Source organism: Cervus canadensis, chromosome 17 (genome assembly GCF_019320065.1).
Source record: "Cervus canadensis isolate Bull #8, Minnesota chromosome 17, ASM1932006v1, whole genome shotgun sequence".
NCBI classification, from domain to species: domain Eukaryota; kingdom Metazoa; phylum Chordata; class Mammalia; order Artiodactyla; family Cervidae; genus Cervus; species Cervus canadensis.
Window position 1 is genome coordinate 5592636 of NC_057402.1, and position 25709 is coordinate 5618344.

At 53.5% G+C, this 25709-nt stretch overlaps 1 protein-coding gene across 1 annotated transcript in view; it reads right to left on the reverse strand.

Moving 5' to 3' along the window:
* The window catches only part of CDC42BPB (CDC42 binding protein kinase beta), a 113246-nt gene that overhangs the window by 39682 nt on the left and 47855 nt on the right, over window positions 1–25709 (reverse strand). The window contains exons 5-18 of the mRNA XM_043489373.1: window positions 19914–20062; window positions 15288–15381; window positions 13244–13444; window positions 11384–11632; window positions 9968–10047; window positions 7859–8025; window positions 7656–7775; window positions 6781–6914; window positions 6176–6418; window positions 4042–4152; window positions 2827–3071; window positions 2574–2679; window positions 2072–2196; window positions 1594–1699 (exon numbers count right to left, since the gene is read on the reverse strand). Of these exons, the coding sequence (XP_043345308.1) occupies window positions 1594–1699; window positions 2072–2196; window positions 2574–2679; window positions 2827–3071; window positions 4042–4152; window positions 6176–6418; window positions 6781–6914; window positions 7656–7775; window positions 7859–8025; window positions 9968–10047; window positions 11384–11632; window positions 13244–13444; window positions 15288–15381; window positions 19914–20062 (2130 nt within the window). The remainder of the gene's footprint in view (window positions 1–1593; window positions 1700–2071; window positions 2197–2573; window positions 2680–2826; window positions 3072–4041; window positions 4153–6175; window positions 6419–6780; window positions 6915–7655; window positions 7776–7858; window positions 8026–9967; window positions 10048–11383; window positions 11633–13243; window positions 13445–15287; window positions 15382–19913; window positions 20063–25709) is intronic.

Sequence of the window (25709 nt, forward strand, 5' to 3'; positions counted from 1 at the left end):
TATGGTTTTTCCAGTGGTCATGTATGGATGTAGGACTTGGACTATAAAGAAAGCTGAGCACCGAAGAATTGATGCTTTTGAACTGTGGTGTTGGAGAAGACTCTTGAGAGTCCCTTGGACTGCAAGGAGATCCAACCAGTCCATCCTAAAGGAGATCAGTCCTGGGTGTTCATTGGAAGGACTGATGCTGAAGCTGAAACTCCAACACTTTGGCCACCTGATGGGAAGAACTGACTCCTTGGAAAAGACCCTGATGCTGGGAAAGATCGAAGGCAGGAGGAGAAGGGGACAAGAGAGGATGAGATGGTTGGATGGTATCACCGACTCAATGGACATGAATCTGGGTAAACTCCAGGAGTTGGTGATGGACAGGGAGGCCTGGCGTGCTGCAGTCCATGGGGTTGCAGAGTTGACACAACTGAGCGACTGAAATGAACTGAAGAATGAAAGGAAATATTTTCTCATCAAGTTAGTCCTTAGACTCAAAGAACTGTCCATACAATATTTTGCAATAAGAATCTCAACAATTCCATTTTGCTATAAGCTATGATAATATTCTTTCATCTTTTATGAAGTTTGTGCACAAAATGTATATAAATGAAGTTTTCTAAGTACCAGTGAATTTGCAAACACAATGGGAAGAAAAAAGTAGAAATGAAAAACATAAATTGCTTACTCTAATTGGTGTTTATAAACATAAATATATTTTCCAATCACAAAGAACACAGTTGTTTTTTTTCCTTCAATAAGATTATGAACCATCAATGTTTTCCAAAGTATTGTGTTTTAATGATGGAAGCATGAGAAGAGCGAGAGGTGAGGATGTACTAGAACCCGTCCGGGATGGACTCCCGAGGTTCCGCGTCTACGGGCCAGGTGTGCTGCGGGCTCTGTGTGCTGGGACAGGCAGCTCAGTCTCCCCGGCCCCTGCCTCAAACCAGGAGAACACGGAATGAAACCGTGGGCCCACGAGGTTTAATTCTAGCTGGGATTCTAACGAAGCTTCCCGGCACTCGCACCCTGCGATTCTCACAAGGTAAGCCACACGTGCATGTTTAACCAGGGGGACCGAGGAGAAGAGAGGGACCAGCACCACCAGCCTGGTGCTGGCCGCACTCCGGGCTCGCAGAGTCACACAGGCCACCGGACAACGGATCATCACACTAACCAAGCGCCCTCTCCAAGGGCGGAGTCCCGTCCTAACTTAAGCCTGCTAACAGGGATTTGCTGAACAAGTGTGTGGTGGTGAAGCAACCTGTGATCCCTGACAACTGACAAGGTGCTGGCTGCGGGTGGTGAAGAATCCACCTGCCAATGCAGGGGACGCGGCTTTGACCCCTGGTCTGGGAAGACCCCACCTGCCGCAGAGCGGCTAAGCCCGGGCCCCACAGGAGACCCGCCACAACGAGAAGCCACGCAGCACAACGAGACAGCAGCCTGCACCGCGACAAAGACCCCACACAACCATAAACTATTAAATAAAAACAAAGACGCAGGCCTCACAGGAGCCTCTCGCATCACTGAACTCACGTCAAGGAGGAGCCACTGACAGCCACACAGCAACACAAATGCGGCTTCCAGACCCAGACCTACCAGTGTTCTTGACCCCAGGCTGGAGCTCCGCAGCGTCTCGAGCTCTTCGGTCATCTTAGAGGCCAGGGCCTGCAGGTAGCCCCGGGCGTCCTTCTCATCGCTGACCCTAGAGGGGAAAGGGCCGTCCTGTGAGCGAGCACTGCCTGCTGTCCCTCCTCAAGACACGGAGGCTCAGCACCATGCCACCCCAGGCACTGTGACCACCGACTCCTGGTCAGGACAGTCCCAGCTCCCTCTCCGGGCTCCCAGAAGCTCTGCTCCGGCTCCGCACGCAGGGGCCAGCCCAACCCACACCACATGGGTGTGCTGCCTCCCACCTGCAGTCCCATCTCACGATCACTGGACCGAACTGCGGCCCCCAGACATTACCGATTTGGGGGAGAGGGAGGCAAGCTGGGTACAGAGCCACAGAGGAGCAGTGTGAGGTGTGAAGGCGGGGGCGGCAGCTGGGGAACCGTGACAGGGCGTGGGCACGTACCACTGGATGATTTCCGCGATCTGCGCCTCCCAGTGGGCGACCGACTCCTTCTTGGCTGCCAGATCCTGCAGCTCGTCCTCCAGCTGCCTATTCTGAGCCGTGAGCTTATCCACAAAGGAACACAGCTGGAGGGAAACAGTCGGGACACACGACTCATTACTCGTTTACATGTGATGTCAGCACTGCAAACTGCAGGCTCTTTCGAACGGTCTTCACATTTTCTTTCCCCATCATGAGGGTTTGCCAACCTAACTTCCAATGTGGGGTTCCTGGCCATAGATAACTTAAGCCCCGTTTCAATACAAATGTGAGTGTCAAAGTGATCAGAGCTAGTGGTTTCAGGTAATCAGCAGCTTGTAACTAGATGAACACATCCCCCTTTAAAGAGCAAACATATTCCATCATTTAGAAATTAAGTTACTTAAAACACCCAACTTCTAAGACTCAAGAGTGAAAAGAATGACAGCTTCCAGAGAGCTACAGCTCAGATCCCTTCAAGCACCTTCTCGTTCTCGGCAGTTAACTTCTTGTTCTCCTCGAACAGCATCGCCCTCTCCCGCTCATACTTGTCCCTGACGGTGCCCACAGCCTCCTCCATCTCGCTGTGCCTGAGGACGCAGACAGGCATCAGGGGCCCCCCCGCGGGCGAGCGCTCCCGCCTCCCCCGGCCCCGCCCGGCCGCTCCGGCCCCGCCCAGGCCCGCTCCGGCCCCGCCCGCGTACCGCCCCGCCCCCGCCCCCGCGCCGCGCACTCACCGCTCTCGCCTGGACTTCTCCAGCTTGTCCTTCAGCACCATCACCTCCTTCTGCAGGGCCAGCTGCTGGCTCTCGGAGTCGTGCACCTCCTTCTTCACGTTCTTCACCTCCAGCACGTGGGAGGCCTCGCGTCTCACCAGCTCCTCTTCATAAAACAGGACCTTCTTCTCCAGCTCAGATTTTATCTTGGAAATCTCCTGCTGATGTTCTAGGGTGGCACCTGGCCCGCGGCCCCCCTGCTTCATCTGAGAACAAAGGTTGGGACAGATCACACTCCTCTTCGAGGGCCCCGCCTCACCCGGCCCTCAGCAGACACAGTAAGGGCTCCCCACAGTGGGCACTGATCCTTCCCAGGGCTGCAGGGCGGGCTTTGCGGGGGGTGGGGGCGTTCTGCCCTGGAAAGGGTGAGTCCAGATTTGCCTGGGACGCTGAGGCCCTGCCTCACACTCTGCCGTGAATGGCCCTCAAGGTCTCCTTGTGCGGTCTGGAGGGCTGTGTGTCAGGTACATCCTGCTAACAGGGTCACACGGCCTCTGCTGTCACGGGTGGTGACGTGGGCAGTGAGTTGTCAGGCTAGGAAGGTCTTGAGCGTGGGGGTGAGGGAGGTGAGGAGAGCAGGGTGGGGGGTCAGCTGCAAGAGGCTGGAGAACAGGAGGGCGTTGGGGAGGCTGGAGGGAGGGGTTGGGATTATTCGAGAGCCATGGGAAGCCATCAGCGGCCAGCAGAGACCTGACGGGCTCCGACTCTGGAGTAACAAGCTGCCTGGAGAGGGCAGACTACAGAGGCGAAGAGAGGGACAGGGAGACGCGGTCACGGCGCCAAGTCCAGGCGAAGGGCCAGCTGTGAGGGAGAGGAGACCGCCGTCTCCACTTCACAGATGAGGAGACAGGCTCAGGAAGTGGAGGCCCGTCCCTGAGGTCTCCCAGCTAACAAGGAGCGCCTACAGCCCTCCCCATCCCTCTGCGGACGACCAGCAGGACCTGGGCTGTGAGGAGCCCTTCCAGAATGACCTGCACTGAATTCACAGACCAAGGCACAGAGAAAGCAAGAGGGGTTGGTGTACGAGGGCTGGCTCTAGGAGGTCAAGTGAAGGATCTGGTTCTGAAAAGGGAAAACTCCCACGACCTTCCAGGCTGGGCTCCTGGGGCTCCCACCCAGCGGCCCCAAGGACCCCGGCCCGGCCCCGCTCCCTCGGCGAGAGACGCGCGGCACTACCTTGAGGGCCTCGAGCTCGCTCTCCACTTGCTTGGAGAAGTTCTCGCTGTGCTCCCGAAGCTTGCGCTCCTTGGAGGCCTCGGCCACCGCGTCCTCCAGCTGTGCCTCCAGCTGAGGAGGGAGAACAGTGCTGCTTACTGCCACCCGCTGGGCCCGCTGCGGCTGGAGCCCTCCCGGGCGGGCAAGTTCCAGGGAACCAAGCCTCCAGAAAGCTTCCTGATTCTTCACGCTTCCTCAGATTCCATCACAAGTTAACGGCTGAGAAATACACTTCGGACTTAACTGGAATGGCTGGTTAGCTTAAATTCTAATTTAAACTGATACAGTGAAACTAAATTTCAAGAAAAGATACAAGTTCGTGAAAACAGGGACTTCTGATGCCTGCAGAACACAGCTTCATTGTCCAAATGGGAGATTCCAAACACACACAAGCGTGGAGGGTAATGAGGTCTGTGCACCATGATCCCGCCTCAGGCTGAGCGCCCCGGGCCCACCCCCAGAACCGAAGGGCTGTGCCCAAGAGGAGTTCAGTGAAGAGGGCTGCAGGTGGCTGTGATTGACACAATGTCCTGGGGCTGCAGAACCAACTGTCCAAGGAGAAAACACAGGCATCTTGAGGCCAAAGGACTAAGAGCCCTGAACATGCATGGAACAGAGCAGGTACTTCCAGGTCCTCCTGGCAGCTTACTGAGGGAACCCCAACAGAAATTTACAGGAAGCCTTGCAGGAAATATGCTGCCTGTTAAGAGCAGAACATATGGAACCATCTAGGACAGCAGCTCTCCAAGTGGGGTCCTGAGGCCCTGAAGGTCTGCAACGCCTTCCTCCTCTAATTCCCTATCTTAGAAATTGGGTTTTCTTCATGTAAATTATACAGAAAAGGTTATCACTACAGACAACAAGAACACATATGAGAACCTGGGTGCTTTTTACTAAATCAGACATTAAAGAAATGCACAAAAATGATCATGGCATCCAGTCCCATCACTTCATAGCAAATAGATGGGGAAACAATGGAAACAGTGACAGACTTTTATTTTCTTGGGCTCTAAAATCACTGCAGATGGTGACTGCAGCCATGAAATTAAAGGATGCTTGTTCCCTGGAAAAAAAGCTATGACGAACCTAGACAGCATATTAAAAAGCAAGAGACATTCTTTTACTGACAAAGGTCTATCTAGTCAAAGCTATGGTTTTTCCAGTAGTCGTGTATGGATGTGAGTTGGATCATAAAGAAGGCTGAGCACTGAAGAATGGATGCTTTTGAACTGTGGTGTTGGAGAAGACTCTTGAGAGTCCCTTGGACTGCAAGGAGATCCAACCAGTCCATCCTCAAGGAGATCAGACCTGAACATTCATTGGAAGGACTGATGCTGAAGCTGAAGCTCCAATACTTTGGCCACCTGATGGGAAGTACTGACTCCTTGGAAAAGACCCTGATGCTGGGAAAGAGTGAAGGCGAGAGAAGGGGATGACAGAGGATGAGATGGCTGGATGGTATCACCAACTCGATGGAATGAGTTTGAGCAAGTTCTTGGAGTTGGTGATGGATAGGGAAGCCTGGCGTGCTGCAGTCCATGGGGTCGCAGAGAGTCAGGTACGACTGAGCGACTGAAATGAACCAAACTGAATCAGTCTGTGATTATGTTGAACATTTTTCAGTTTTAACTCCTAAGTTGTTAAACATTAAGGCCCATAACCACATACACAAAAGCTCTCTAGGGCCTTGGTGACCTTCTGTGTGTCAAGGGTCCTAGAGTCAGTCTCAGGACGCTGCCCTGAGGTGAGCTGGGCTGAGACTGGCCCTCCACCCGCTTCTAGCCTTCAGTTCTCGGAAGCCAGGCCACGTCACATCATGGTGTGTTTCTATGGTACTTCTTGTGCACAAAGCCCTCTACCTTACTTTAAAATTTTACTACTACAGGGACCTGTTTTAATAATTTCACAAATATGTATGAAGGGCTGAGAACCACAAGGGAAACACTTGGCAGAGCAACTTACTTGGCTTCACATGAAATTTAAGATCCATTTAACTTTCCAGTGATTTACGGGATGCAACCTGAGCTCTCAAAGCCACCTTATGGGGACCCTCCAGGTGCCCCATCAACACAGCCCCGACACCCCGAGACGCTACCTCCTTCCGGCCCTTGTCGGCCCTGCGGACGTCCTGCCGCAGCGCGTCGATCTTCTGCATGGCCGCCTCCACCTCCTCCTCCCGGTCCCGCAGCTGCCGCGACACCTTCTGCTTCTGGGAGCGCAGCTCGGCCATGCGCTCGTTGAGCTCTGAGAACTCCTGCAGGGCCAGCTTCCGCTGCTGGTGGGCGTCTTTCAGCTCCCGGGCCTGGGACTTCAACCGCTCAGAAGCCTCGATCAGTTGCTGAACACAGAGAGTTACAGGCTGTTACGTTTGCCTAACAAGGACCGAAGGTGAGGAGCGTCACCTGTTGCTGTGGCGAGGGGCTGAAGTGACAGCAAATGCTGGTGAAAGGCTGCAGCCTCGGCCCCGAAAACTGAGCTCCTGGGAAGGCCCTCGGCCGGCCCCAGCACAGCCTGAAGGCCACCTGGGCCCAGGGAGCCCCCGTGAGGCACCCAGGCTTGTCTGCCGCGGGAGTCCCGACCTCTCCCGTGTCATCACACGATCACAGAGGCAGATGAGGCTTGCAAGTCTCCGACACCCCCATGAACACAACCGCACACTCTGCGAAACCACGAGCTTTCCCCACAGACGGGCCCGCCAACCTTGTGGAGGTCCTCCTTCTCCTGCCGCACCACGCGGTACTGCTTCTCCAGGCCCTTCAGCCGCTGCGCGGAGTCCTCGTGCTCCTGGCGGAGAGTCACCGTGTCCTCGAGCTGCCGCTCCAGCCTACTGGAATCTGAGAAAAACAGGTTCCCCTGCACACGCACGGCCACCGGCACGCCTGACAGACCCAGCAGACTTGGCTCTGACGTGTGTCCACACGCTCTCCCCGGGGACGTGAGCCCCGTCCCGCCCTGGCTCCCGTGTAACAAGCACAGCTGGGTGGTGAGGAGGGCTCCGGTGAGTAATGCTCTCAATGGCAGCCTTTTCTCAGATCAGGGTGGTGGGCCCCAGAAGGAAGCAGAGAGACGGCCACTGACTCGGGTTTGATTTGAGGTGAGTCAGGTATAGCGCCGACCCACGTGTCAGGCTAAGGGCTGGGACTTATAGGTGCCTTGAGTCTTCTGGAAGTTTTGATAATTGGGAGCCACAGAACATGCACTCTGGTGACACCAGATCTAGCACTTTAACACTGAAGAGGAAACCCAGCCGTGGGTGAGAGCTCCAGAAAGAGAGGAGTTACAGCAGTTCTGTCTCAGAGTGACAAAGAGGAGAATTAACAGAGAAAAATGTAAGTACTCAGAGAGGTCACAGATAAAGCATTGATTCTATAGACACAGCTCAAACCAGTTCCTACAGTGTTAAGCACATTAGAGAAATAATTTTAAATAAAGTGGCAAAACACCAGAACTCTTTGCTAAAGTTTAACTTTCCCCACCCCTGCTTTTCCATCCAATGGAAAGGACTCCGAGAATGTTCTTTGCAGAAAGGAAGATCTGAGAACAGAGACTAAGCAGGGTGACCTTAGAACACTCACCTGCTATCTTATTCTTCAAGCGTTCGATCTCTTCGTTCAGCCTTTTGATCTCTTTGTCCCGGGCTGCGCCGCCCAGGGCCCGGGCTGAACCGTGGAGGGACTGGACGGTCTGCGTGGACTCTGGGGAGGAGACGTGTGTGAGCGCGGGCCGCGGCGGGGAGCGGGGAGGGGGCGGTCCCCACGCGGAGGCCCCGCCCCCTCACCCTGCAGCTTCCGGCTCAGCTCCAGCCGCTCCTGCTCCAGCCTCCGGATGCGCCTCTCGTAAGCCTCCACCTGCAGGCTGGCCTCCAGATCGCGCTGCACGCCCTCGTCTCTGGTCAGTGTGCTGGACTGCAGGGTGCTCTTCAGAGAGCCCCGGTCAGAGAAGCAGCTGCAGATAAAGCAACAGCATGTTCTCACCCACCGAGACTTTACAGGGACTTCATCAGCGTTTAGAAACTTCCTGGGGTAAAAGATAAGCCTTTTCAAATTGGCAAACAAAATCAGCTGTGAAAAGACTTTATTGTTTATGGAGCCAAAATTAGACAAGAGCCTTCCTTACTGCAAACCACTGGGTGACAATGGACAGTGGAGAGGAGGTCAGATAAAGCACCTCTGGAGGGCTGGAAGTACAATTCCCTTTCTTTTTTTTTATTGAAGTACAGTTGATTCTGGAGAAGGAAATGGCAATCCACTCCAGTATTCTTGCCTGGGAAATCCCATGGACAGAGGAGCCTGGTGGGCTACAGTCCGTGGGGTTGCAGGAGTTGGACGTGACTTACTGACTGAACAAACAACGTGGATTCACTTCGCTGTGATGGCGCAGTGTAATCTCTAAGTCACCCCTGAAAGGAGAAGGCCTCCTGCACGAGGACCTGGGCTGGCGGGGCCGCGGGCAGGGGCGCCTCGAGGCTCACCCCGGGGTGAGGGCGTGCTGGCTCTGCCCTGGTCGTCCCCCGCAAACTGTCAACAACCAACATGGCTCCTTCAGGTCCAGCCCCTGGACCAGGGCCAAGGTCCTCACCAACCATCAGCGCCTCACGACGCACCTGCGCGTGAGCGCACTCTGATGCACAGATTCGGGCCAAGGAAGGTTCTCTCCGTCGGAGCTGAACTTGGGGACAATCCACTTGGCTCCTCTTGCTTTTAACGTGATGACAGTGTCAGGGGCGTTTCTGAGTTCCACACAGTGAGTGAGTGTGTGCACACGCATACACACACACAGAAGGGCAGTCGGGCGTTTCTGAGTTCTTCACAGGGAGTGCGTGTGCACACACGCACATGCACACACACACACACACACACACTCCCTCTCTCACAGAAGGGCCTGGCTGGTGTTTCTCAAAGGTGGCCCAAGGGTGCTGTGCCAGCCAGTACTGCTGGGGTCTGTTTCAGAAGAGGTCCCTGGGTCAACCTGACAAACTTGGAGCCTTGCTGGGGGCCCAGGGCCCACAGGTGTGACAGACACGCAGTGCGCTGAGTGCAGTGGCAAGATCTAGAGCCTTGCAGAGGGGCCAGTAAGTCAACACGCCGAGCGCACCCAGAACGCCTCCTCTGGGCTGGACGGCATCCACCACTGCTCTGGCCTAAGTGCTACTAACTCCGGCATCTCACACCTGAAGAGCACTTGGGCTCGAGCAGAAGTAGGCCACTTCCGCAGAAACTTATACCAATTCACGCACCCGTGGCTGGAAGCAGCCAGGAATCAAGCTCAGTGACCTCGCTCCAGGCGCCGAGGCAGCCCCATTTGTCTTATTTTACCGCCTCTCTTCCTCAGCCCCCTCTTCTTGGCGCAGTGTCCTTTTAAAATCGAGTTAAGAGCACCACAGGCACCATGACTCTGCCAGAGGCCCCCCGGAGACAGGCCACACACACGACCCCCAGCCGGGGCTCCCAGGGCTGTGCTCACAGGCAGGGCTCGGCTCTCATCTACAGCCCCTCCCCGTTCCCCTGGAAACCCTGCAGCTGCAGCGAAAATCCCCACAAAAGCCAGCAGAGCCAGATGAAGGGCACGCCCAGCCGGGTGTGACCAGACACCCCGCCGCCGGCCACGGCCCCTGGTGTCCCACCCGCACAAACCCTGCCCAGCTGATGGCCTGCAGGGGTCGGGGGTCAGCAAACGAGGGCCTGCGGCCGAACCCCCTCAAGTCTGAGGTAAAAATGGTTTTTACATTTTTTTTTTTTTTTGGTTTTTACATTTTTAACGGGTTGTTAGAGGAGAAGCTCCCTCAAGCACGGAACACGTCAGAGTCCCTGGCTCTGACGGGGCTCGGCCCCACACGGAGGACCCACCCCAGGAGGACCCCCGCCTGCGGGGAAGGCAGACGACGCACCTTTCCGTGGTGAACGTGAACCCGATGAACGGCAAGTGCAATCCAGAGAAGCCCGTGTGAGAACCTGGAGGTAACACTTCCTGCACGAGAACACACGACGCGAATGAAACCATGTTCAAACAAATGAGAACAGGAGGGGAGAGGGTCACGGGGAGCCAACGGCGCAGCGGGGAGCCCCACGGCGCCTCCCAGAACGCTGCCCGCGTGGGGCCGGGTGCCGGCTGCTGGCTGGTTCCCTTCTCATTCCCAGCTTGACCAAAGCACGGGCTGTGAAGGGGACAAACACACTGCTTCTGAGACAGCGAGGCACAGGCTGAACCGGGATCAGGTAACTGCGAACCTTCTAAAGCGGCAGGAGCCGCCGCTCACCGTGACCCTGAGCAGAAGGGATGTGGGGCAGAGGCAGGGGTGCTGGGTTCCTGCCCTGAAACAGGCCACAGGCAGAAGCGGGGTCTGAAACCCAAAGGGAGACTATTTCACATGGGTTTACTGCTATTTTTCAGTTTGAGGGTCCTTCTCTATTAAAAATAAAAGCAAAGTTATTTATCTGGTAAATTTCAGTGTGGAAACACGTTTATCTGAAGTTCAGGAAAAATCCTTTCAACAATAATATTAACACTTTCCTCGGTCTTTCCTCACATCATCTAAAGTTCCACTCTTATTTTACTAAGAAAGAGCCTCTAAAGCCTCTAAATCAAACACATTTTTCTTTTCCCTGGTTAAACCTCAGTTTCTCTATCCCCAAGACTCACGTACAGAGTAATGCGTACTGAATGCTGAGTCTGATGAGAACAAAATAATTTCACAAGACATGAGCAAAACTCTCTGGGCCCAAAAGGTACAATGACGAGCTTATCAGCGGCCCTGTGAGACCAGGTCAGATACCAGATGGGCCCCTCGGCCAGCGCCCAATGTGGAAAACCCACAACCTGAGACATCAGCACCTCAAAATTGGCCTCTCATCCCTGTCGCTCCCGACCTCCGGCCGTGTGAGCAAACGGTCACGCACATGCTGAACACACGTGACGGCAGAAGAGCGGATGTGTCCTCAGGCACAGGGACAGTGAGGAGGAGTGGAGACCCAGAGACCCACGCCGCCATGGGGCCGTGGGCAGGCTCCTGGCCGGGGGACAGGGCAGAAGGGACACTGATGCGGCAGTGTACGTGACACTGTTTGCAAAGGCACAAAGGCATCAAAGTAATTCTGATGAATCCTAAAATAGAACAGCTATTTAAAATTGAGTAAGCCATCGCTTTAAGGACCAAGCTGAAGGCCAGGATGAGAGGTGCGTTCCTTGAGACAACCGCCAAAGCTTCTGGAAGTTGGCACAGCTCTCAGATTCACCCCCTTGATGAGCAGGCCGTGCGCAGGCAGACCTGTGACACAACGCGGGGGCAGGGCGCCGCCACACTTACGATGTTCCTCAGCACGTCGTCGTCCACGTCGAAGTTGGACGTGTCGGAAGGACTGCTCACGTCCGGAATGTAGGGCGCCTCCAGGTTCCGGATGTTCTCCCAGTTCAGCCCTTGGAAGAAGGCGTGCTTCTTGAAGTCCTCCACCCCGTTCTGCCCCAGCCGGCGCTCCCGGCTGCAGATCAGCCTCTGGATGAGGTCTTTGGCCTCCTCGGACACGTCCGTGACATGGGAAGGGAACTGAAACCGCTCCTGGGGAGGGCAGGGGGGCAGTCAGAGGACTCCAAGGTGCACAGACATCACGGGGAACAGAGCAGAGGCAACAGCTCCAGAGCCACAGTTACTTCCTATGTCCCAGTAACCAAGTGCAACCGAAGCTAATGAAGCTTCATTCCAGAAAACCCTTAGACTCGCCGGTTTTACTCATGGCAGCTTTGTTACCAAGCTGCATGTAAACTAAAATGGTGATAAATTTTCACCTATCAAGGTGGCAAAGAACACCAACAACAGGTTGTAGGTGGGAGAAAAACGGGCCCATCCTTCAGTACGCATTTTGCCAACAGTATCAGTGAGAAAACACGACATGTTCGTGACGCCATTCCACTCTGACCAAGGAAATTGGAAAGTACCTCAATGCTCATCAAAGAGGGACTTGTTACAACAAGATACAGTGCACACACACACATGGTAAGGTCTGCCTCTGAGCACTGAGTAGAAAGATGGCTGGAACCCTACCCATATGTGACCGTGATACCATTTATTTAGACAGTCCCCCTCTCCCACATGCTAGGAGGTTCACAAGGCCACACACCCACCACGGCACCGCGGACCTGCATGCCAAGCCGCCCCTGCTGTCCAGGCCTCACCTGTAATCTCTAGAAGGGACGGCAGCGCTGCCTCATGGTGTTCGGAGACCACCAGGTGGGCCCCACAGGTGGCAGGCGCTCAGGGACCGCAGGTCTTAGAATGTAACCAAGTCCCACTTGTTACCTTAACCACGCTCATCACCAGAAGTTCATGGGGTGACTTTCACCATCAACTTACTGCATGCACTTCGGCATGTCTGAAGTTTTTAATAGTATGTACTAATTTATAAATAAATATGTATTTCTACTTTGAAAAAAACTTTTTTAAGGCATAACTTTCCTTGATTTAAACAAAGATACTTTAGGACTTTAATGTTAATCTGCTCCTTATCTGAGCAAATACTGGGGTGCCAGGCTGGGGGAAGATAGCAGACAAATGAGCACCTGTCTGGGCGAGTGACCGAGCACGGGTGAAGGGTGCCGTGAGTCAATGGGCAGAGAGGCTGACCCTGGCGTCAGAAGGACGTGGGGAAAGAGGGGTAAAAAGAAAAAACACAGATGACAAAAACATTAGATGGAAGAATAAATAATAAACAGAAAATGAGGGAAATAGAAGTGAAAAATGAATAGCTGGGAAAAGGGAGAAAAACAGGAGGGAAAGAAACAGGCTCAACAAAGGACCAAGAGCACTACTGTGCTGAGACGTGTAACCCACTCCTGACTACGACTTTGGGGCAAGCAGGCTAGAGCGGCAGAGCCGACGTCTAAGGGAAGGGGCAGGCACACAGGTGACAGTGGCCTGTGAGCCCCCTCGGGCAATTCCCACCCACCTGGCCCCGCACGGACCTGTGTCTTGCTCCCGTAGCCCACGTCTCCTGCAGGGTTCCGGCTCGATGGACCCGCCCCCCTCCACCAGGGAGTGGGAGCGCCCCCTCTGCCGTCATCTCCCAGGTCAGCAGCCTGCTCAGACACCCGTCTGGCCGCCCAGCCTGCCCCACTGTCCCTCTTCCACAGGGACTTGGACACACACGGGGCGGGGTGGAGTGCGACGGCTTACTTCATGGTTCATGATCTTTCCGTAGGTCTCCACAAGGGACTCGGCGTAGAACGGGGTCTCTCCGTACAGCATCTCGTACATGCAGACGCCCAGAGACCACCAGTCGCACTCGGGGCCATACTTGCCCATGCCGTCCTCCATTGCCTGCAGGATCTCTGGGGAGATGTAGTCCGGGGTGCCCACAGCCACGGAGGACTGCACCTTAGGGGAGAGGGCGGGCAGGGTGAAGGGGAACCCGAGGACGTCACAGGGTAAATCTTCACATGGTCATGATTTAAAAACCTCATAATGAAAAATTCAGTGCAAATAAATGTTCCTATAGCACTAAACTGGGGCTTCCCGTGTAACTCCGTCAGTAAAGCCTCTGCCTGCAATGCGGGAGACCTGGGTTCAATTCCTGGATCAGGAAGTTCCCCTGGAGAAGGAAATGGCAGCCCACTCCAGTATTCTTGCCTGAAGAATTCCATGCACAGAGAAGCCGGGCAGGCTACAGTTCATGGGATCGCAAGAGTCAGATACAACTTAGAGCTATCTTTATAGCTCTAAACACTGGGCAGTTTCCAGAATGCACCAGACTCTCCCGCCCACCGGGTTTTTTAGTCCCTAGATGCCCACCCAGCCCCACAGGGCAGTGGAGCCCCACATCCCCCATCGCAGCTCACAGTGTGGCCCAGGCACCCAGTGCATCCAGGCTAGGCCTCCTTGGACTTGTACTTGCATAGACACCACATGCTTGCGAGACAGAGATCCTAAGACGCTGCCTTTCTGACAAGCTCCCAGGGGAAGCTCGGGCTGCTCACCCACACCCTACCCTCGAGCTCCAAACTGGAATGTCTGGCAGTAGGTCCAGGGACCAGCTGGGTGCTGGACACGCCCTAGGTGGGGAGCTGCAACCATCGCAGAGACAACCTGGGGGTTGGGTGTGCTAGGAGGTCACAGACCGGCCTCAGAGCACGTGGAGTCCACATGACTGGGGGTCAGCAAGACGCGACAAGAGCCAAGAAGGCCCGTCCTCGAAAAGACCAGCCTCTCCTCAATCACAGCCCAGGGCCCGGCGGCAGGACTCAGTGGGGAGTCCTCAGGAGTCAGACAGGGCGGCAGGGGACAGCTACCGGGAGGTAAGGCGGGTGAGCCCCTGGGAAAGGTGCCCAGCGCGTGGGCTCGGACCAAGGCCTGTGCTGCCTCGTTAGAAGACTGGCTTTGGGGACAGCACCAAGAGACCCATCACATTAGAAATAAGAGACTGGCTTTGTGGAGAGAGAGGGAGTAAACCGACTTGCTCTTTTTAAAATGCCGTCAAGTGCTGCCAGCTTTACGTTCTTTTACTGTGGCTTGAAAACCCACAGCAAGGGGTGGGCGAGGGGCTGCTCTCTCTGGAGAAGCAGTTACAGTAGACTTTATGACGTGTGTAGGTTTTAAAGAAAAGACTCCCAAAACACCGAAAACTCAAACTGCGACCGGGGCCACCGGAAGGATGCTGACGAGTCCCTGACGATCGGAGCCACGTGCTGGAGCCAGCGAGGCGGGGTGGGGGGTGGGGGGCCCACCGAGGCTGCAAGGCCAGGGGGCTCTGACCCGGCCCAAACCCAGCCTCCTTGGGGTCTGACGGCCACTCCAGGGGCGTCCTCCCGCTCTGCAGTGGGAGCGTCCACTGGCCCTTGGAAGAGGGGGTATGGAGGACCCCCGTTCAGGAAGTCCTGCCCCAGACAGAAACGAGAAGGCACTGACTCCCGGTTCAGGAGGACCCGAGGCTGCCTCTCCCTCACCCCGGGGCTGGCCCACCGGGGCCGCCTGGGGGTCTGAGGACACCTGACCCCTCCTCTGCAGAAGGCACACATATCACTTCCGCGAACACAAAAAGCAATCAAGATGTTTTAACTGTAAACAGAAAATTTCAACTGTTTTCTAAATGGACTTATCTTCTTAATTTACATTAATAAACTTGGTTTCTTAATTGTATCTCAAATTGAAAATGTAAATAAGCCCCTTCTAACTGCAAGCAAACCACAAGACCAAATGGAAGAGTGTCAACAAAAATACCTACAGTTCCATCGTCATTCATCTTCAAACAGGATCCAAAGTCAGCCAGGCGGATATGACCATTTACATCCAAAAGGACATTGTCAGGTTTAATGTCTCTGTTAGTAAAATAAACACACAAATTAACGATTTCCATGCAACACGTTAGGTAGGTCACAGCCCTTCACTAGCAGAGAATCATCAGAGGAAGCACTAGTACGTCACGACAGGACCCAGGAGAGCGTCCCCTGCGGTGGTTGGTCTGCGGGCAGCAGCGGTGAACCCCCATTCACCACTGGGACCTGGCCACGGACCCCACCGGTCCCCACCCGCCAGCCCAGGCCTCCCCCGTGCTGGGCGCTGCTCTCGACCTGGGGCCACGGCAGGGGCTGGACCGCACCACCTGTGCTCAGGAAGCCTCCCTCCAGCCGGGACGTCGGGACATGAACACACAAGACCCTGCCACACAGGGTCTCGGCATCAATCATAGAGCACAAGCCACGTGGCAGCTGCTGCGAGGAAACGGGAGGGATAGCAGAGGAGGCAGCCCTGCGTTCACAGGTGTGAAGGGGCCCGGCGGCTGTGACCCAAGAAGAGACACCTGAGCGGGGACGTGATGCCTAACGGAGTCAGGTGAGGAGCTGGGGCAAGATGGTCGGTGTCCTACGGGTACCCTGCACCCCAGAGCACCACGGGCCCCGCCCCACGGTGCATGTTACAGACGACGACAGGGAAGCTCAGAGCGGAGCAGTCTGCCAGTTACCCTGCAGCAGGAAAGTGAACTGTCGCACTCAACCCGCCATCCTACTGCCTGTCGTGTGTGCTGCCCAGCACTCGGCGGGGAGTGCGGGGCGGGGCGGTGGACGTCAAGGGACTAGTCCTCCTTCCTGGCAGAGTAAGTGTGTGTGACCGGACAGCGTGACAAAAGAAAAGGAAGGTGTTCACCAAGAAGAGCGAAGGATGCTCCCAGCAGCATAGCTGGTAACAACCGCCAAGAGGGGCTGTGACAAGGCCAAATTCTGCACGGGGGCTTGAGCCTGGAGCACCTCAAGTCCACCTGCAGAATGGACCGAGAGGCCAGGCCACTCTGGCCTGACAGAATGCTACACCCTGATGCAAACACATGAAAGCCCCCGCTACTCCCAACAACACAGGTAGGTCTCACAAACACGTGCGAGCAAAAGATGATCAATTCAAAAAAAGCAAAGCAAAAAAAAAACCCAAAAAACCTCTAGCAAAGCACTCCAAACTGAAATAAATCTTAAATAAATACTCAGGAATGTGAAAGAGAAAACAAAAGAATCGCTCAATGAGTCAGAAAAATAAAAACTGCTTTCCTGGTGTTCTAGTAAGACTGAGCCTCCACTGCAGGGGACAAAGGTTTGATCCCTGGTCAGGGAACTAAGATCCCACACGCGGCGAGGTGTGGCAAAACAAAACAAAGAACAGACCTACACAAAAATAAGCAGAAGAGAAAACAGACTTGGTTTAACCCAGGGGAGGAACAGAAGAAAAAGACAATCTTAACAGAAATGAAAACTAACGTGTAAGATGCCAAAGAAGAGTCAATTTAAATAAAGATCTAGGGCCGCTCTGGTGGCTCAGTGGTGAAGAATCCGCCTGCCAATGCAGAAGACACAGGTTCAACCCCTGCCCTGGGAAAGAGCCCACGGGGCCCAGAGCAACGAAGCCTGTGTGTGTGTGTGCGCCGCAGCTCCGGAGGCCCCGCGCCCTGGAGCCCGCGCCCCCCAACCAGAGAGAAGCCTGTGCGGCAACCAAGACCCAGCACAGCCAAAAATAAATTAAAACATTAAAAAAAAAATCTAATGAAAGGCACTGAAGAAACGGAGGAAAAGAGCTGAAAAGGTAAAAATGGGACAAAGAATTCAAAACGGTCGGGGACAAAGCACCGGAGGCTGAAACGGAAGACAGAGGCAAAGAAGGCACAACATACACGTAACAGGAGCCCTTGAAGAATCGAAACAGTAAAACATCGCATCTGAAGCTGAAGCCCGAGACAACCTTCCAGAAGTAAAAAAAAAAGACCTGAATCTGCAGACTGAAAGACCCATCAAATTTAAAAATAAATAAGTAAGTGTCCTGCTTTTTTTGCAGCCAGACCAGTTGATATTGAAGTTGATATGCAACAACCAACATGTTAGAAGAGCTAGGAAAACACTAAAAAGAAAGAGGTGTGATGGGGGATTTGGCCCCATGGAGTTTCAAGCCTCCATGACGTGGTCCCAGAGCAGAGACAGAAAGACAGTGGAGCAGAATGTCCAGAACAGACCAAACTCATACAGAAACCGAGCATATCATAAAGACGCTACCTCAGATCAGTGGGCAAAGACACAGATAAGTTAAGTTTGTGCTGGGACAACTGAACAGCCTTTTAATTAAAGATAAAATCAGATCCATTCTTTATATTAGAATAAACTCCAAATGGAGTTTATGTAAAAATGAAACCATTAGAAGCAAACAACCAATAAATTTAACACGTTTAAAAAATCTGCCTGTGGGACTTCCCTGGAGTGGCTAAGACTCTGGGCCCCCAATGCGGGGGGCCTGAGGTCAATCCCTGATCAGGGAACTAGATCCCTCGTGTCACAAATAAGACCCGGCGCAGCCAAGTAAATATTTTTTTTTTTTTTAAACAAAGAGTTGAGTGGAAACGTTAAAATTAAAAACAAAACCCTGCCCGGCTGCAACCCCTGGGAGCCTGTGCCTCTTGGTCTCTGCTCTGCTACTTTCCGAGGCTGACCTCCTGGAAGGGCGGCGCGCACCGGGGAGCTCGGCTCTGGGTCGGAGGTCCCTGCTGCTTCCTGCAGTGGGCCTCGCAGGGGTGCAGCTGCCAAGGCTGGGGCGCAGCGGCTCTGTCTGCGGGAGCCGGGCTGGGGTGTGGCGGGCATTGCCTGAAGAAGTCGCCGTGGCCCACGTCCTCCCACGGGAAAGAGGCCCAAAGCTACGGTCTGAACCTGCCCATCGTGTCCATGGTTCTGATGGGAGTCACTCACTCCTGGCCCCACCACAGGCAGCCTTAACTTACTCAGGCACACCCCTGAGATGGGGGTGGGACTGACTTCCTGTACCATCTAACTCTGCGAGCTCTTCTGTTTTTAGACTAGGTCATTCAAGCACTTAGTCTAAATATTGCGTTGACTTTAAGGGAAAAAACAACGTCAAATTATGTATTTTAATTTTCCTACTATGCCCTAAAGTTAAAAGATAGAGCAAAGCTTCTACACAACCAATTAAGAAAATGAGCAGAAAGCTATCTACTTAGGGAAAAACAGGAAAGAATAAACTGTTCAAAAGGCAGTCAAATTAATTTCCCTGGAGATCTGTGACAACTACAAATCTCTCTGTAGTGAATTAAGCAAAGTTCCATCAAGAAGAGTATAAAATCTGATATTGAAAACAAGAACAGTGACTGTTATAACAGCAGGCATAATGGCATTACAGAACACAGCAAAGAGAAGAGTGACTCTGGCCCAAACCTCACCATCCTGAGAGCAGCACCTGCTATGGGGGCGGCACCCTGGGCTGCCCATGACATGGAGACCTGCGCCCCGGGCAGGACAGCGTGGTCCCTGGCAAGCCGCCCCCGCCCAGGGCAACAGGGTCACACTCGTGGCAGGACTTGAAGGGCTGTTCCTTTGACACTGGGCACCATCGCTACCGCAGGAGCACAAACTGCATCTGGTCAGGAAAATCCCCGACAGGCTCAGAGGCACAGAAAGTACTTAGTGAAAGAAGCCGGTGTGCAATCTGCGACCTGTGCAGTTCACACTCACGGTGTCCGAGGGCGGAACTGCACGTTAACTGGGACCAGGTGGGAAGGAGGGTTGAGAGGGATGTACTCATGTGAAAGAGTCAAACCTCCACTCAGACAGACGCGCTCTGAGACCCCCGCCCCCACCCCACAAAACGCAGCAGCAAGAGAAATACATTTCTGTTAGCTGGAAATATGAAAGCAAATACCAGAAGAAACAACTACAAATTGATGGTAGTTACCTGTGGCAGGGGTGTCAAGACTGAACACTCATGTTTTGTTATAAGCCCTGTACACCTATTTGAATTTCTAAAACTATCGCCATGAAACACTTTGATGAAAAGAAGTAAAACAGAACCAACAACCCCCGCCACCCCCGCCCCCACCCTCACAGGACTGAATCCCTGTCTTAAACAGCAGAACGAGACGGACACAGAGGTGCAGGCTGGGCAACGACTAGGGCCGCGGTCCTGGTGGCGGGGGGCGGGGGCCGTGTGGCGAGCAGGAGGGGGCCTGCTCCACGCTGCCACCCCCGTCTGCCACGCAGGAGCAGTTACACTCGTTTGAGTCCTTTATGCTGCTGTGATGGGAGCCCCCTCAACTCAACCCCCCTAATGTTCTGTGGGTGACCAGGAAACGAGCTCTGGGGGGCGGGCAGGGCAGAGCACGAGCCAATGGCAGGCAGACACCAAAGGACAAGGGGACCTCAGCTGACTGCAGCGGCCACAGAGCTGCGACCTGGGAAGGCACTCCACATCGTGGCAGCCAAAGGGAGGACCCCAACCTCCCAAACTCTCCACAGAGCCTGGCGCTGGGGCTCTGAAAGGACTGCTTTAACATGTTAATGGTGGTTTCCATAAAACACATCAAGGTGATTACCTGTGCACGTAATGAAGCTGATGGATGGAATCGATGGCCAACACCATTTCACCAATGTAGAACCTTGCCATATCTTCTGGAAGTTTGTCCTCAAATTTACTGAGCAGGGTCAGTAAATCGCCACCTACGTAGTAATCCATGACCAAGTACTGCAAATGGGCAGAGAAGACAGCATCCATCACCACCAGACCTAACGATCAGAGGCCACGCTCCCGCCGCGGGGCTTCTGGACCCGCAGGGTCTGGAGGGACGGCTCCCGAGAGGCTCCTGTTGCCCAGCACGCGCCCCCGGAATGTGGACCTTGAGATACTGCTGGGTGCGAAGTGACACATCCACCAGGGAACAGAGCGCAGTAAGTCTCTACTCTTGCCAATAAAATTTCTGCCTGCACAACACAACCGGATGGTATCAGTATAGAAGCCACACTCAATTCACAAATTGATGAGAGGACTGCTGATTTCTTGATATCACTATATCTTCCTATGCAAACTAGCAGTGTATTATTACTGATTTGTACAAATCTTTTTTTCATATTCTTCGAAATGTTTTACCCCAATCCCTTGTTTTTACTGAATGGTTCTTTTATTCTACAGTGCTTCACAAATTTCAAGTTTCATACATACATTTTTACATACATATAATCTCAAAAAAACCTCCTTCCTTAGTCCCTACTCTTCTATTACCCTTCCTCCTTGACTCTCCCTAATGGTAACCACTGGTTTGTTCTCTGTAAGACTGCTTCTTTTTTGTTATGTTTACCAGTTTATATTGTATTTTTTAGATTCCACATATAGGAGACATATATAGTATTTGTCTTTCTCTGACTTATTTCATTTAGCACAATACCCTCCAAGTCCATCTATATTCCTACAAATGACAAAACTTTATTCTTTTTTATGGCTGAGTAGTATTCCATTGTGCGTGTGTGTGTGTGTGTGTGCACGCGTGTGTGAGAGTGAGTGAGCGAGCACACACATGCACACGACCACATCTTCTTCACCCATTCATCTGCTGATGGACACCTACGCTGGCAATTGTAGAAAAATGCTATGAACACTGGGGTGGGTGTATCTTCTCAAATCAGTGTTTTGCTTTTTTCCAGATATATACCTAGAAGGGGAACTGATGGGTCACGTGGTATTTCTATTTTTAGTTTTTGAGCAACTGCCATTCTGTCCTCCATAGTGGCCGCACCAGTTTACATCCCACCAACAGAGTACGAGGGCTCCCTTCTCTCCACAACCTCGCCAATATTTGTTATGTATGTTCTTTTTGATGACAGCCATTCTGACAGGTGTGAGGTGACATCTCGCTGTGGTTTTGATTTGCATTGCCCTGATGACTAGGGATGAAGAGCATCGTTCCATGTACCTGTCGGCCATCTGCATTTCCTCCCTGGAAAAATGTCTAATCAGTTCTTCCACCCATTTCTTAACTGGGTTAAAGAAGAGTAAACAATACTTGCAAAATATCTGAAGAATAAAAGAGAAGGAAGTCCCATAACATACGTTATAAAGAACTGGAAATTAAAATCGTTTTTGATTCATAGATAACGTGAGAGTCTAATGAGATACAAACTTGGAAAAGAAAAGTGTTTATGGAAGTTTCCCCTACAGCAAAGGCAGCCGAGGTAAGAGCAGATAGACACACATCCACGGCGTCTCACTGGAGGGCCCAGCCCACGGGCGTGAGCTGAGCCTCCGTCTCCCGAGGTCTGCTCCATGCGGGGCTGGTGCTCCCACACGTGTGGAGGACACTTTGTGCGAGAGACAGCGCCCCGGGCTCCAGCCCCGCGTGGGCTCCGCCGGCCCAGCAGGCGCTGCGGCCTGTTCACGGGCCGCGCTCCCTGGTGAGCTGAGCGGCCACTACGCCAGTGAGGCTCTGTCGCCTGCACCTGACCTGCTTTCTCTGCCCGGGAGCCTCGGGGGCACTCACAGCTCATCTGAGTGATGCCAGCAGGAATTATACCAACTGCTGCTGGTGACTTGCCTGATTCTGGACTCCATGGGGGATTATTCAACTCCCCCAGGGCCAAGGGCGGTTAAGAGCTGTGAACAGTGCAGGGAGGGGAGCAAGTACGCGGGGACGGGGCGACAGGACGCCCAGCACTGGACGCTCTTCGAACAGACCACAAACTGGCATGGGCAGAAGACGCCAACTTCATTTTTTAAAAACGTGGAAATAACAAACTTCTTTGATTATGAAAAACAGACTTATCTTCTTCAGAAGATAGACCAGAATGACAACTTCCTAGAGGAAACTTTTTGTGAGAAATCCTCCCCCTCCAAAATTAGACGGACTTTACAAATAATGTTGAGAGGCGCCCACAAGCCAGCACAGGCAGGAGACACCAGCTCTTCAGGAGAAGAAGCACATGGAGGGGACAAACACCCTGGCTGCGACAAGAAGACCAGCGTAACGTCCGCTCACTCCCCGTCTCAGCAGCAGACTTGGTGGCACCTGCTCGGCCACGGGTCCCTCGTGGGGCTGGCATCACACGGAGGGAGGGGAACATGGAATTCAGAGTGACGGGCCAGGAGAAACCCAACCGCAGGTGTCAGAGGCCCCACCAGTATTTACTGCACAGGGACCCCTGTGTGGATCCTGGGGGCAGGGGGGTCTGAGGGCAGGAGGGAGCCGGCCCGGCCAGGGGCTGCCTGCCAGACAAAGGGTTTGAGAGAAAGGAGCCAGTGAGTGAGGCGCGTGCAGGGGGGAGGCCGCGCCCCACTCCGAGCAACACAGATCGTGGCTTCCCCTGGCTGCCCCGTGAGCACGGACCGGCGGGAGGAGAGCAGGACCAGAGCGGGCTGGGCAGGAGGTGAGGCTGACGGCGCGTGGGAGGGTGGAAGGGGAGACCACCCGACAGAGGGCGGGTAAGCCGGGAAAAGACCACGGCACCTGCCGCTGGACACGCGGGGTGAGGCAGAGCCAGGGAATGAGCGGCCAAGACCTTCGGTCCCTAAAGGTACTGGTGGGGGCAGGCAGCACCATGGCTGGCTGAGCCTCCACCGTTTCCCTGTCCACCTAGAAATCTGAAGAGAAAGTCAGAAAGTGTATCACAGCAGCGCTAGAAATGACTGGTGGGCTCCTAGAAAACAAGTTTACAGGAAAAGGAACCTGCAAGGGCTTATAGGCAGGCGACTAGAAACTCATTTCTGGAACCAGAGAAAGCGACCGGCTAGTTCGCCTGTCACGTAACACAGGATCCTGACTCCAGTCAACAAGGCAACGCCCTTTCAGACTGGTGAAACAGCTTTAATTTCTAGGAAATGCCCAGTTTAGATGCCCACAGCAGAAGCTGTGACGCGGACGGGCTCTGCAGGTGGCCTCCCCATCACGAGACCCCTCGTGCCCAGCGGGGCTCAGGCCGCCTGCTTCCCGCCTCGTTCCTCCTCACATCCTCCCCACAAGGCAATAACTGCTCGTGAAGAGCGCTGCTGGGTGGTGGAGGCAGGAGCCAAGCCCGGCCAGCAGCCCGGGGTTCCCAGCAGGCAGCGCTGGGCCCCGCCTGCCTCGTCGCGCGGCCCTCCCTGCACCTCAGAAGGGGCAGCCCCCCACACTCCCCCGGAATCCCTAACTGGCCATCGTGACTCAGAATAAGCCGGCAATACGCTGTGCTGGTTGCAGGAAAAGTATCAGGGGAAAAAAAAACGTGGTTTTCCTTCTTCCTAGTACTCCTTAGAGACTTCATTCAGTTCTTAACAAAATAGGAAGTGAACTGGAGACAGTCCACTCGAAGCAGCGACACTCATCTGGAAGCAGGGGCTGATAGAGAGATGGCCCCAGGCCCCGCTCCTGCCAGAGGGTGGGGACCAGGTCCCAGCACAGACCCTGGATCTGTGTGGTAACCTGGGATGAGTGATGTCCTCTCCCCTTGCCCCAGAAGCTGTTCATACAATGGTGAAAAACCACGGATGCCTGACTCACCTGGCCACCGGGAAGACTGACTGATAACCCACAGGCTGTGTCCAATAAACCCCAGCTGTCCCCCCCTCAAAACAAACATGTATGTTTTCAATTCTAAATAAAGAGTCTAACATACCATGTTACCTAGTCCTGGCCTACTGAATCTAAGGGATTTCTCTGAGGTCTGAAAGAGATTATTTTAAGATAAACAAAAAAAAATTCTACATCACCCCACTTCCTGGAAGCACAGGGAGTCCACTACTGAGAGTGAACTCACATGTCACCCGAGGCCCTGACCTGCAAGCCCCATGCGGCCGCTGCTGGGGAAATGTGCTGGCTGCTCCCCAGGCGGAGGAGCTGGGCTGAGACCGGTTTCCCAGGTTCATGCAAACCTGGAAAGTCCTTCTCAGAGTTCAAAGTCCTAACACAGCCATCATGAGTCACTCAGGACCCGAGCCAAAGGTCTGATTTACCTTTCACTCCAAACTGGTTGCCCTGTACCTGTTCATTTTTTTAATTTATTTATTGTAATTGGAGGCTAGTTACTTTACAACATTGTGGTGGTTTTTGCCAGACACTGACATGAATCAGCCACGGGTGTACATGCGTCCCCACCATCCTGAACCCCCCCTCCCCCCTCCCTCCCCAGCCCGTCCCTCTGGGTGGTCCCAGGGCACTGGCCCTGGGCACCCTGTCTCAGGCATTGAACCTGGACTGGTCACCTGTTTCAATGCCATTCTCTCAAATCAGCCCAGCTCGCCTCCTCCAGAGTCCAAAAGTCTGTTCTTTTTATCTGCATCTCTTGGTATCTCACATATAGGATTGTCATTACCAGCTTTCTAAATTCCATATGCATGCATTAATATACTGTATTGGTGTTTTTCTTTCTGACTTACTTGACTCTATATAAAAGTTTCATTCACCTCATCAGAACTGATTCAAATGTGTTTTTTTTAACAGCTGAGTAATATCCCATGGTGTATATGTACCCCAGCTTTCTTATCCACTCGTCTGCCGAGGGACATCTAGGTTGCCTCCATGTCCTGGCTATTGTAAACAGTGCCGTGATGAACATCGGGGTACACGTGCCTCTTTCAATTCTGGTTTCCTCGGTGTGTATGCCCAGCAGTGGGATTGCTGGGTCATATGGCAATTCTATTTCCAGTTTTTTAAGGAATCGCCACACTGCTCTCCATAGTGGCTGTACTAGTTTGCATTCCCACCAAGGGTGTAAGAGGTTCCCTCTTCTCCACACCCTCTCCAGCATTTACAGTCTGTAGACTTTTCGATAGCAGCTGTTCTGACTGGTGTGAGATGGTACCTCACTGTGGTTTTGATTTGCATTTCTCTGATGATGAGTGATGTTGAGCATCTTCTCACATGTTTGTCAGCCATCCGTGTGTCTTCTGCACCTGTTCTCTTACACGTCCAAGCTCTTCCTACCCACACGCGCGAGTCACAAAGTGATGAGCTGACACTGAAGTGAGCCCCAGCTCCAGTGAGAACAGATGACAAGAACAGGGGGACCAAGAGTCACGCCCCAGCCTACGCCAGCAAGCCCCAGTGGGGAGGGCTGCAAACAGCACCTGCCGCCCGACGTGACCGTCAGGAAACGCGACAGAAAAAGCCACTCGGTCCAAGGCTCCAACGTTCTGAATTTCCACAGAGTTTCTTATTCTTACACATAATTCAAGATAGAAAACCCCCATTTCATAAAAAACCAAGTGAAAAAAATAAGCGCGTTATCTAATGATCAGAGGGGAAAAGTTCACCTGATGACCACACTGAAACCAACCCTCAGTTTCACCGTCACACACACACTTAGGCAACGACAGTCCCAGAGAGCCGTACTTGTTTTCAGCAGCAGCACACAGGAGTCAGAACCCCTGG